The 13213-nt window shown below is 37.9% G+C and overlaps 1 protein-coding gene and 1 long non-coding RNA gene across 2 annotated transcripts; one reads left to right on the top strand and one right to left on the bottom strand.

Moving 5' to 3' along the window:
- Positions 1 to 1899: 1899 nt before the first annotated feature.
- Positions 1900 to 3956, bottom strand: LOC126591802 (uncharacterized). Its single transcript, XR_007612509.1, has 3 exons — positions 3670 to 3956; positions 2838 to 2901; positions 1900 to 2504 (listed from the first exon to the last, which is right to left on the bottom strand). It is a non-coding gene; the product is annotated as an uncharacterized LOC126591802 (long non-coding RNA).
- A 3307-nt stretch (positions 3957 to 7263) lies between these two features.
- Positions 7264 to 11127, top strand: LOC126594303 (probable LRR receptor-like serine/threonine-protein kinase At3g47570). The gene is made up of 2 exons (XM_050260547.1): positions 7264 to 10337; positions 10537 to 11127. Exons 1-2 carry the CDS (start codon positions 7622 to 7624, stop codon positions 10959 to 10961), a joined length of 3141 nt encoding a protein of 1046 aa, XP_050116504.1. The 5' UTR covers positions 7264 to 7621; the 3' UTR covers positions 10962 to 11127.
- Positions 11128 to 13213: the final 2086 nt, after the last annotated feature.

The raw sequence follows: 13213 nt of genomic DNA, 5'->3' as shown, positions 1-13213 counted from the left end.
AACTTAGTTCCCTGGATGGCAGAAATGATACTATTTGGAAGGATTCGTCGTTCACATTGAAACGTGATTGACGGTCGTCCAAGTCAATTGAAGGTCACAAATTTCTCCCTACAATCGACATTAGTGTTGTGCTTAGACAACCAATCCACCCCAAGATGACATCGAACTCCTCAAGTTTAAAGGGAATTAAATTAGTCGCCAACAGTTCCTATTCAACTAGGACCAGGCAATCCCTATACTCCTATTATGCATAGAAAAGATCTACATGTGGCATTTGTATAAGCATATCAAAACCGAATGGTGTAGGTTACGAGTCTAAAACCCGTGCAAATGATGAAGATATAAATGAATAAGTGGCACCATGATCAATCAGAACTCTAGCCCAATTACCACACACAAGTAATGTACAAGTAATGACTCTGTGGTCCTGCCCCACCTTCTGTTGAGGCATGTTGTTGATACGCCCATGGACCTGACATCCCGCTCTACTGTTACGGCCGCCCCGAGTCCTAGGGCCCTGGCTGCTACGACCCGCTCTTTTCCCCTGATGGCGACTGCCTGAAGCTGACCCAGAATATTATGGCTGTCTCTGAGCAAAAAACAGGGTACTCTGGCTGCCACTCACACCATAACTCTGAGTATTACTGCTCTCACCATAACTAGTACTCGGGTCATTACCTCTACTGTAACACGAACCAGAAGCATAACTCTCGGGTGGTTGCGCTGAAAGGCAATCACAGATATAGTGCCCAGTGCCAATGTCACATGTGGCTATAACCACAGTACAATTCCCCTAATGGTGCAAACCCCAATGCACACAAGCCGTGACTGCAGGACAAAAGTGTCTGAAAGATCGCCTCACCGACTCACTGCCTGAGCCATCACTAGATGATCAAACCTTGGCCCTGTTGCTTAAACAAGTGAGAGTGACTAAGGCCAAAGGGGTTTGAAGAGGTAGAAGACTCTCCATACTCTGGGATTGGAATCCTCGACCCTTTTGATTTTGATTCCAAGGTCGGTTCTGTCTCCGAAGCTGGTTTTGGCTTTGAGGCTGGCTCTGACTCTGAGGCTGATCCTGGTTAAGACTGTCTCATCTCGTCTGTTCAATCTTTAAGGTCGTCTCAATCATATCCTCATAGGATATATGCCTCTGTAATGTCAGAAGCTCGTGATAGTCCAAGTTTATAGCAATCATTAGTTGAATCATCATCTCCCGCTGGTTCCTATAAGTTCCCTCATGGTGTCTCGACAGACGCCGGAAGGTGCTACCAAACTCTATAATGTTTAGATCACCCTGGCGAAACTCCAGGAATTCCTGTCGCTTTCTAAACTGATAACTAGGGCTTAAAAAGTGTGCGCTAAAGAGTTTCCTGAATATGGTCTAAGTCATCAAGGAACCAGGTAGACGAGAGCCCCTCGTTGACTTCCACCAAAACCTCGCATCCCCCTGAATGAAGTAACTAGCGGTATTCACCCATTCAGACAATAGGCATTTCATGCTTTCTAGAGTATCCTCCATTTTCTCCAACCAATCCTCAACTTCCTGACAAGCTCCAACTATTCTAAGATATGTAACGCTGTGGCTACGAGCGATCTCCATGTATGTACGAATCGACCTGCTACTACCAAGAAAAGCATTCCATAAAGCGGACGTTAACTGCTGAATACCTCCCATAATACCGGAATGAGGTCATCGAGGTACATTCCCACAGGATGTTTCATAATTATGATAAGAAGCAAACAAGATTTGGAAAGACGGAAGATTATGGATACAAGAAAGCTTATGATTACCAAATGGAAGAATGAAGTCCTACGTATGCTCTGATACCAATCTGACACACCTCGATCCTAATGTCCAAGGGACATCGGGATGGCCACGTGCTAGTTGACACTCGAGGATGATGCAAGCCATTTAATGAATGCATATGCCAAGAGCATGTGAAGCATGCATATAAATTTCACTCGAACTATATAACATAATAAAATAATATTCAACTGCCAACAATGAAAACAATAATGATAATGCATGACATGTTCAGAGCATACATCTAATTCAGAATATAAGTGGAAGGTAAAATTACAATGATGTCAAAGCAGAAGAGACGGCATGATGTCACTGGTAAGGGAATGCCTCGTAGTTCGAGTCGTAATCCTCGTTCCTATGTTTTGAGGGGGCGCAAAACAAACATGAGTGGACCAAGTTGATATATATATATATATATATATATATATATATATATATATAAAATACTACAGTTATCAACATACTAACCCCCAAAATTTAATGAAAACTCATAGCATAATATGTAATAGGTTTCCGAAACCCTAGCATGCCATAAAACCTTCATAAAACATATCTCGTATATAGTGTGCTAACTAGTGGTATCCTAGCCACCCGTGGTGTTCAATAATTATATCTCCTGGCCCGTACAACCAACTACCATGTCTCTGCGCCCAAAGCTAGAGATTATTTCTCTCAACCAGAAGCCAACTCCTATCTTCGCCTGTAAGCAGAACAATGACCACTAGATGAGCACAAAACATTGAATATATACTTTCCAAACATAGGTACATATATCTCAAAAAAATCTTCATAGCATATAGTAATCCATCATATATATTATAAAGAAGTATGCCAAAACATGTTCGTAAGCAGTATATAGTCATCGATCATATATACTACAAAGAACATTAGTTCGATAAAATATGGTAATTCACAATATCCTTAGTAAGCATAATGTCTCATAAAACGTTTTATAAAACGTAGTCATTAAATCTTGCTTTTCATGTATGCATTTCTACTATTAAAACATGCATTTTAGAAGAGTTCCACTCACAAATACTCCGTCGTCGAAGAGCCGTCCAAACTAGAAAAGACGGAATCACCGTTAATATTCGCACCTAAGCACATAAAGCGTACAAGCAACAAAACTACACTCAAACGATTGAATTTCGAAAAACAGAAGTCATAAATGGGTTCAGGACGTCGAAAAACATAAAAGATGACCTCAGGTACAGTCACGTGCCGCCTCAAGGTGGTGGCTCCGGTGGCCACGAGTCGCCGTGGGTCTCCAGAAAATTTGCCGACACTATCGTGGATTGTGGCGCGTGTGTTCCACGCGCGGGCACCGACATGCACCCATGCACCTGCCATACGCAGGCTCACGCGCGACTGGGCTAGTGTTTTGACTGGGTTTAGGCTTGGGCCAAGGTATTGGGCCTCTGGGCTTGGTTTCCTTGGGCTTGAGCCTCTGGGCTTGGGCCTAGGATCCTGGGTTGAAAGCCCAAGTTCACACGATCCGAAGGCCGGGGGGTTCAAGGGTTTTGGGTTAAAGGGCCTGGGCTTGAAAGCCCGGCCCAAGATAAGGGTTTTGGGGTTTAAATAAATAAAATAAAAAGGTTTGGGCTTAGGGTAAAAAGGGTCGAAGGCCCAAGTTCCACTCAACCCCAAAGCCGGTTCTTTTAGGTTTTAGGGTTAGGGTTTCAAGGGAATTGGGCTCAAATGCAATGGCTCAAAGGCCCAAATCTACACGGCCCTAAGGGCCTGGGTTGGTTTCTAGCCGGGGAAGGAGGCTAGAGCCTCCCAAGCTCTGGTCGCCGTCGGTTGGTCATTAAACCCTCCGATCTAACTATAAAAAGACGATAGAGATGAGAGGGAGGGTCCCTTACCTTTGATTTGCAGTGAAATGGTCAGAGGTGGCCGGGTCTTGCTCAAAACCCACAGGGGTTCGTCGGAATCTCTAAGATTTTGCACCAGTTCCTTTGGTGCTGCACAAAGACGAGGGAGAGAGAGGGGTGGTCCTCTCGAGTTGGTGGTGGGATCGTGATGTTTTGGGTGTGGAGGTAGGTGTGTGTGTGTAGATTGAGGAGAGGGAGATCCGAGAGAGAGCGAGAGAGATAGAGAGCTAAGAGAAAAATAAAGAGAGTTGACTCGAGGGAGGGGAAAGAGAGAAGAAGGGAAGGGGGATGGGGTGCTGCAACATGGCAGATAAAGAGAGGAGGAGAATCTGGATAGGGGATCCATATTGGGTAATAATTCCAGGGGTACATATGTAATTTCATTAATTTTTGGTATAAAATTACATAAACTTGGGGAGTGGTTTTACAACCTAACCTGGCCTCCTTGAATTAATTATGATATTATAAATGTTGTAACAATGATATTCGAACATAGAACTAACACTTGTTGACACATGCTCTAATACAAATGAAGTACGGCTCTATTAAAGAGTGTACATGCCAACAATCGTGTTAATTTTGTGTCTAAATAGTTATATTTTATTATTAATTCATGTTCTTCGTACATTTTTTAAATTTACTTCCAATCTCAGTTTGCTTAAGATAACACACATATAGTCCATCTAGAAGATTTTAACCAAAAAAGTTATCAACTTTATTTCCTAGAAAGATTGCTGCAAATTTATTTTAAATTTTGGGCCTAATGTTTAACATTTTTTTCTTCATTTAATGAATATTACAGTTTTTTTTATAACTAATAAATAAGAGCGGTAAAATAGAGTATTAAGGAAATCTGATGGTAGCGTACAAACATGAAATGGAGTTCCATCATTAATTAGTTAGGTTCTAGACCGAGTCCAATTCTGCGTTACAAAGGCGGCTTCAAGCAAAAATTGGACTTTTTAAGTGCCAAAAATTAGTTAAAGTAAAAATTAAGGAGATTTTGCACAAGTATCACCTAAACTTGCAAATATGTGCACCAATTCGAACTAAACTTTCAATTTTTATTTTTACCAACATGGACTCTCTTAACTGTTGGAATTTATCACCTATGTTATTTTTCATCCAAATTTTCGTTAAAACAAGTCACGTGGAGAGATATTTTTGTCAATTAACTTTCTAGGGCTTGCTGGAATCAATTTGTATGAAGGCAAAAGGCATTTTTTTAGTAACAGTGTTGGAGTCAGGTCATGAAGAGAAAGGGAGAAGTTAGGTTTCGAGTTTGGCAAGGGTTATTGAAGAATAGAAGTGAAAATTATGCAAAAATTTGGTCTTTCATTTACAGTAAGCTTTCAAGATTTGTTTTCTACGTCAGCAAGTGGATGCGTGTTCACCTTAATTTATTTATATATTAATTTTTCAAACTCTTAAGAGGGAATTGATGGACTAGAGTTGTACAAACCATCAATTTTGGCACCATATTGACTCATCAATCATTATGGAGTAAATTTGATTCTAGCCAGCTCATGAGCTACATGTGACATGTTTTAATGACAAAATGGATGAAAAGTAACGTAGGTGATATATTTCAAAAAAAGAAAAAGTTAAGAGTGTCTAGATGGTAAAAAAATTAAAAATGAAAGTTGCAGTATTATTGTATATGGTTACAAGCACGTTTATTATTTCATGCTACTCTTTCAAAAGAGAGACTTGAATGTGATTAAACAAATGTTGGTTTGTAAGTCGTCGATTCTAAATTTCCAATGTAGTGTGAGCCTTCTTCTATAGGGTTGCTACTTCTTCGCTGACGAATGGCTCAGCTGGAAAGTTATGCATGACTTGCTGCATATACTTTCCAATATCATTGCTTTAGTGTTTTTTGGCCATTTGGCTTTTCAACTTCAAACTTGATCGCAATAGCCACCAGATTTTCTACCAACCCCTTTTTCGTGGGAGCTATTTTTGTCAATGGTTATCAATTTGACAGTCACTTCTAACACTCTGGATGTTGACTTTTCCCTAAAAAATATCTAAGGTTTGAAAGTGATGTGGGAGCTATTTTTCTCAATGGTTATCAATTTCATAGTCACTTCTAACACTCTGGATCTTGACTTTTCCCTAAAAAATATCTAAGGTTTGAAAGTGATGTGGGAGCTAGTTTTCTCAATAGTTATCAATTTCATAGTCATTTCCAACACTCTGGATCTTGACTTTTCCCTAAAAAATATCTAAGGTTTGAAAGTGATGTGGGAGCTAGTTTTCTCAATAGTTATCAATTTCATAGTCATTTCCAACACTCTGGATCTTGACTTTTCCCTAAAAATATATATAAGGTTTGAAAGTGATTTTATTGTTTCGACAAAAAAAGAAAGAAAGTGATTTTATTGTAAAACACATTTCATGTGTGATTTTAGTTCTCTCAATCAGGGACGGAGTCACAATACGAAATTAACAAGTTTTCAGGTTGATACGATAACGAATCAAATTGTTATCGAGTAATCCGATAAGCACCTGTTAAAATAATAGGTTAGTTCATGTATACACGTGAGTAACTTGTTACACGATAAAAAAAAAATTTAATAATTTTATACCACAAAACATAATACTAAACTTAACAGCAGTAGGATTTTATCCTCTAAAAATATTAATTTAATAATTTCTCATCTTGATAATTCAAATACTCCAGTGTATTCGATGCCTAATCATCAAACAAAAGGTGGAGTTGTTCTCTTTGAGGTAACCTAAGTTTGTTTTTGTTTTACTTTGTACATGTAGTATTGTAAAAAAAAAAAAGTGTTGATATTACATTTGAAATTGGCATGATGCATAATTCTTATTATGTTTTTTTTTAATTTTTTATAATTTAGGATTTTGATAATAATTACAATGGTTCAAGTTTGATTGGAAAAAAGTGAATTGCAGAAGCATTTGGAGGATAAAAGAATAGATAAAAAAGTAGACATAAATGTTCTTCCTTAGTGACAAATCGAGCGTTTTCATTATCTGATACTTTCTCAGTTAGCACGAGATGTGTTAACAATTCTCTTTCAACTGTTGCATCATAATTTGCATTTAGTATTGGGGGTAGAGTACTGGATTAGTATTGTAGTTTATTGTTGTCAGAAACATTTCAAGCTTTGTTGGGCACACGAGATTAGCTCGTTGGAAAATGAGGTAATATGTTTTTATATGGTATAGTATTATTGTTTTATTTCTTTTTATAATTATATTTCGTAAACTTCTCATAATTTGAATGGTTTATAATGTTTGGTTTTTCTATACTTGGTTTATGTGAAAGAGAGTTCTGATGAGGAAAGCCTTATTGAAAACATCATCAATATAACTCTTAAAGACAAGTCAAAGTTCCAATGCAATTTCTCCATGACGATCGATGAAACTTGAAGGATTTTGTAAAAAGAATGACATGCAAGTTTTGAATTTCATTGGGAAGGTTTTAACTTCTTAGAAAGGTTTCACAACCTTGAAAAGAAAAACTCCTTCATTTTGCATATCCATACACATTTGATATTTTGTAGTAGACTGGTATTTCTCACTACCCTCATAATTGTTTGGATTTTTTTCTTCCTTTTTTTTTCTGTACATTTTCAAATTGCTTGGAAGGGAGAGAGTGACAATACTCAATATATAAAACACAAATTAATTAGCCAAAGTATAGAATAACGATGATCAAATCATAATGGTTGTACAATCAAATTACTGTGATATTTTTCTCTTCAGAAAAGCAGTCACGGTCAACACAGCTTGAATGTAAGGGAAGGACACAGCAGGAGCTGTGGTCCAATATTCAACTCCTTATTAGATCCCGCCGTCGGCCGGGTTTCTTTCTTATGTATTTGTGTAATAGATAATCGATTTCTTCACAGCCAAAAGAAAAAACAAGAAAGAAACTTGGTATCTTATTTGCTCTGTGTTTTAAAAAAGAATGGAGCATTCAAGTAGCACTCAAACCAAGCTGCTTGTGTTTATACACTTTTATGGCTTGATTCTTTTGTGCATGAGCGCCGCAGGTCTGGAAGCTGCGACACCCCCTAGCAGTAGCACTGCCCTTGGAAATGAAACTGATCGCATGGTGCTGCTTGACTTCAAGAAAAGAATCGTTGACGATCCTTTTCTTATCATGAGCTCTTGGAATGATTCTGTCCATTTCTGCAGTTGGGTAGGCGTTACATGCAACAATTCCACCAAAAGAGTCTTGACGATGGAGCTGCAGTCTCAGAAATTGGTCGGCTCCATACCACCTTCTATTGGAAATCTTACTTATCTTACTGGAATCAATCTGAGAAAGAACAATTTTCGTGGTGAAATTCCTCAAGAATTGGGTCGTCTACAAAGCCTGCAACACCTCAACCTGTCTGTCAATTCCTTCAGCGGGAAGATTCCAACTAATATTTCTCACTGTACAGAACTAAGAGTGCTTGACCTTTACTCCAATACACTTATTGGGCCGATTCCAGACCAACTCAGTTCGTTGTTGGATTTAAATATTCTATGGTTTGATACAAACAATCTCACTGGAACTATCCCAAGTTGGATAGGAAACTTTTCTTCTTTGTATAGTCTTTATATTGGTGGAAACAACTTTCAAGGAAGTATACCCAATGAGCTCGGGCATCTTACAGGCTTGCAAGCATTCTCAGTTGCAGAAAACAATCTGTCTGGTAAGGTCCCTCCTTCAATCTATAATATTTCTTCCATATCCATTTTCGGTGTCAGTCAGAACCAGCTTCATGGAGAGCTACCGCCAAATGTTGGCGTTATTCTTCCTAATCTCGAACAATTTCATGTTGGTGGCAACAAATTCACAGGAAATATTCCTGCATCGTTCTCAAATGCTTCTAGACTTCTTTATCTCAATTTGCCTGAAAATCATCTCACTGGAACAGTTCCTGGTGAAAGCCTTGGAAGATTGCGAAGCTTAGTTGGACTAAACTTTGGTGTTAATAGACTAGGAACTGGAAAAATTGGTGACCTGAATTTCATCAGCTTCTTGGCTAATTGTACAAGTCTGGAGGAGTTGGGTCTTCACCATAACCAATTCAGAGATGAATTGCCAAAGTCCATATCCAACCTTTCCACCCAGCTAACCTCTCTTACAATGGAGAAAAACTTGATATATGGAAGCATGGATAGAGGCATCAGCAATCTTGTAAACTTGACCGTATTTGGAATAAACTATAACTTTCTCAGCGGTAAGATCCCTGAAGAAATTGGGAGGCTTCAGAAGTTAGGGGAACTATATTTGGATGACAACAAGTTTTATGGGCCAATTCCATCTTCCTTAGGTAACTTGACTTCATTGACAGAGCTCTACATCAGCGGCAATAGGCTTGAGGGAAGCATTCCTCCAACTCTTGCTAACTGCCAACGTCTATTGGCACTTGACCTGTCCCGAAACAATTTAACAGGCACCATACCTCAAGAGGTTATTGGGATTTCATCTCTTTCAATTTATTTGCTCCTGTCTAACAATTACTTGACTGGTTCACTACCAGCTAAAGTGGGCGATTTGGTACAAATAGTGGAGCTAGATGTGTCTGTAAACAACTTGTCGGGTGAAATCCCTACGACACTCGGCAATTGTATTATGTTGGAGCGCTTGTACTTGGCAAATAACAAATTTGAAGGAACAATTCCTCAATCTCTCAAAAGTTTAAGAAGCTTGGAAGAGATGGATATTTCGAGCAATAATTTTTCTGGGCAAATTCCTGAATTTATAGGCAAGTTAAGTTTTCTCAAGAATCTCAATGTTTCTAATAATAATTTCCAAGGCGAATTACCTAAAGAAGGGATCTTTCTAAATGCAAGTGGTCTCTCAATTCTTGGAAATGGCAAGCTTTGTGGTGGCATCCCACGATTAAGTCTACCTCCATGCTCCAACTTAAAGGCTCATTCATCTCGAAGATTACTTGCCCCAAAAGTAGTTATCCCTGCAGCTTGTGGACTTGCATTCATAATTGCTCTGTCATGCTTTATTGTTGCACGTTCAATGCTTAAGAAGCCAAGAGGTTTACCGGCAAGCTCACGTTCTTATAAGGATTGGAAATCAGGTGTCTCTTACAAAGAACTTGTTGAGTCAACTAACAGGTTCTCTAGAGAAAATCTGATTGGTTCAGGAAGTTTTGGTTCTGTTTACAAAGGAGTACTCCCTAGTGATGGAAATGTAGTTGCAGTTAAGGTATTAAACCTTCAACAACAAGGAGCTTCCAAGAGTTTCATTCGTGAATGTGAAGCTTTAAGAAGTATAAGGCACCGTAATCTTCTCAAGATCATAACTGCTTGTTCAAGCATTGACAATCAAGGCAATGACTTTAAAAGTCTAGTGTTTGAGTACATGGTAAATGGAAGTCTGGATGTGTGGTTGCATGATGAGGAATCTCATAGCAAGAGGTTGAGCTTTATCCAAAGACTCAATATTGCAATTGATGTTGCTTCTGCATTGGATTACCTCCACCACCATTGTGATACGGCAATTGTTCACTGTGATCTAAAGCCAAGCAATGTTCTCCTTGATGAAGATATGGTGGCTCATGTTGGTGACTTTGGTTTAGCACGGTTCCTCTTGGAAGCATCAAATAACGCCTCCCCAAGTCAAACCATGTCAGCCGTGCTCAAGGGTTCCATAGGCTACATTCCTCCAGGTATGAATTTATTTGGTTATCCGTTTTCTTCCCATTAACTTATTGGTAGCCAACTTAATTGTGTCTGTATTAGTATTTAATAAAACAGAAAAACGTAAATGATTATTTTCCTTGAAAATGAATTATCAGAAAACACTGAAATACATTTAGAATTCTAAACATTTGACTGTGACATCCTAATGCGAGTATTGAATGGCAGAGTATGGCATGGGAGGCCAAGTCTCCACACTAGGAGATGTTTATAGCTTTGGAATACTGTTGCTAGAAATGTTCACTGGAAAAAGACCTACAGATGACATGTTCAAGGATGGTCTAAGCATTCACCAATTTGCAGCCATGGCGATGCCCAACCATGCCGGTGACATAGTTGACCCTTCATTACTCTTTGAAAGAGAAGAAGCAGATGCTAATGATGACAGATGCAGAAATGATGTACACGAAAAACCAATTATAAAATATCCGGACCGCAGCTCTGTCCAAGGAAGAAGCTTGGAGGAATGCTTGGTTTCTGTGGTGCAGATAGGACTCTCTTGCTCTGCAATTTCACCAGGAGATCGGATGCTTATGGATGTCGTCGTCAACAAAATGAAGGCAATAAGGGACTCGTATCTGAAAATTCGATAAGAAGAAGCTTTGTAGTATATGAGATACGAATAAGTTTGTTCTGTTTATGCTCTCTCTGTTTTGTATGGTACTAACTACTAGAGAAAAGCCAGGTGCAGTACATTTGTGTGAAACTGATGAGATGCCCCTAGTCTCGCCAATTTTTTAACCATTGTTTCTTTCTTCATTCATCTATCATTCTTTTACTTTTACTTTTTTGACATGAGTTACCTGGTAGTAGTAAAAGATTTCGACTCTATCTTGCACTTATGTGAAATTCAATTTTTTGTTGAACCAGTTTTGTCTCAATATTTGGAGTTGTAGATAGAACGAAATTACTTTTGATGTTCTGGGTCTGAAATCGTTACCTTTTTGTAATATTTTCTGTTTATATCCAGAAGGCGCTCGACGATATACTACATAATCCTAATTGCAGAAGTGACCGCCACCATTTCAGTCTATTTGATTTGCTTGGAATGTCGTAAACTCCTAGTTATTGTTGGTTCGTACCTACTGAATTATAGACTGATGAAGTACCCGAAATAAATTAATGGAAACCAGTTACAAGAATCTGTATATTCGAACAGACAATAATATGATTTAGAGCTTCCAAATCTTAATTTCTACGCAAATAACCCCACTGTCTCTCAAAGAATTGAAATTTAGGAAATCATAGTCTGCTGCATTGGCTTTAATTAGTTCAATGCAACAAACAAGCAACAATATTGTCTCTGAATAATTGCGGTTCATTGACAAATTGATCCAAATGTTTTGATGTGGGGGACGTTCCACGTCCTACAGCTACATCCATCGTCATACTCCGAGGAGCTAATATTGCCCAATCGTCTATTTTATTATAAAAAAGATCCAAAAGTGATTACATGATTCATTGATTCTCATAGTAGCATAATTGTTTGAATTTTTTGTCCATCCACTCAAAATTTTCTACCACAAACTCAATGAAGCTCTCTCTCTGGTTTTTTTTTTCGGGGATAAGATTTCTTCTTTATGCACACTGCTATCATTACTTGAATTCTTTGTCCTTCCACTCAAATTTTTGACGATGTTACGAACTTTCTTATTTTGCCTGAATTTTTAAAGAGAAATTTTATTTGAACCCATTTAACCTCTTTCTTTCTACACCCAACTTACTCTCTACACCCATATTACTTTGAATTAAATTCTCAATATCTCTTTACACCCATTTAGAAAATAAAGACCCAAAGTTAGCATTCTACAACTCATTCTATGCGGTAGATGCACTCAATCTTTTATGAAAAATAGCATCCGTTCAATGTCTGCCATGGCATGCACGTGAAGTGTTCATTTTTTACCTCACCACAACCGAAAGAGACAAAGATTATCTTAAACTCTTTGCCTTCCACTCTAAGCATTTCATGAAGTCACGTTCTTGCAATGTTGAGGGGTAATTGCAAGGCCTAAACCAATTTGTAGAGAAGTAGAGGCACCGTTTCTCCCCATTAAATGACGATAAGGGTACCTAATAATCTCGTAATCAAAATAAGATTATGTTTTAATTATCATAATCAAGATAAAAAAATTCAACTCTAAAATTGAAGGCATTTTTTTTCATGCTATGAACCTACTTGAACCTCACGTTCCTATATTTTAATGAAATCAAAACATTTTTGACATCCAAACAACCGAATTAAATTATGAAAAACAATATTGATTGAAACAAGAGAAAGAAGGGGAACCTTCTAGAGACTACATACATTTGTTTCACCGGATAGAAGGATCTCAACACGTTTAAATTCAAGAACAGTAGCTATAGTGCTGCTATGCACTGCCATTAAAACTACAAGCAAAGTATAGCCTCCACCCTTCACGAATAAAAGGAGAAGAAAGTGTGACATTCGCACAAGTTGCTAGACTTTAAAATTTTAAATCCCATAAATATGTTTCTGCTAGTAATTATGCCTTAGAAAATGTGCTGATTTTGTTCCTAAATCCTAATAAAAATTGAAATCAAACGAAAAAAAAATATTGCAAAAATCGATTCAGTTGGAGGATTCAAAACTTCTAAATCGCCATCCATCGTTCAAAAAGAGCTTGTTTTTCTCTATGAAAGCGTCTTAGGTTTTAGTTAGAATAAACGTAGGATAAAGATTCCATGATGGTAGGGTTTGATTATTAGATGTGGGTTTATTGATAAATTTTAGTTTATTGTTAATTTCATCTTGTAGTTAGTGGTAATTATACAATAAGGTAACAAGGACAATTCACATTCAAAGTTTTCTTTCTAATGTATT

Source organism: Malus sylvestris, chromosome 12 (assembly GCF_916048215.2).
Source record: "Malus sylvestris chromosome 12, drMalSylv7.2, whole genome shotgun sequence".
NCBI lineage: Eukaryota > Viridiplantae > Streptophyta > Magnoliopsida > Rosales > Rosaceae > Malus > Malus sylvestris.
This window is presented reverse-complemented; position numbering and strand designations above follow the sequence as displayed.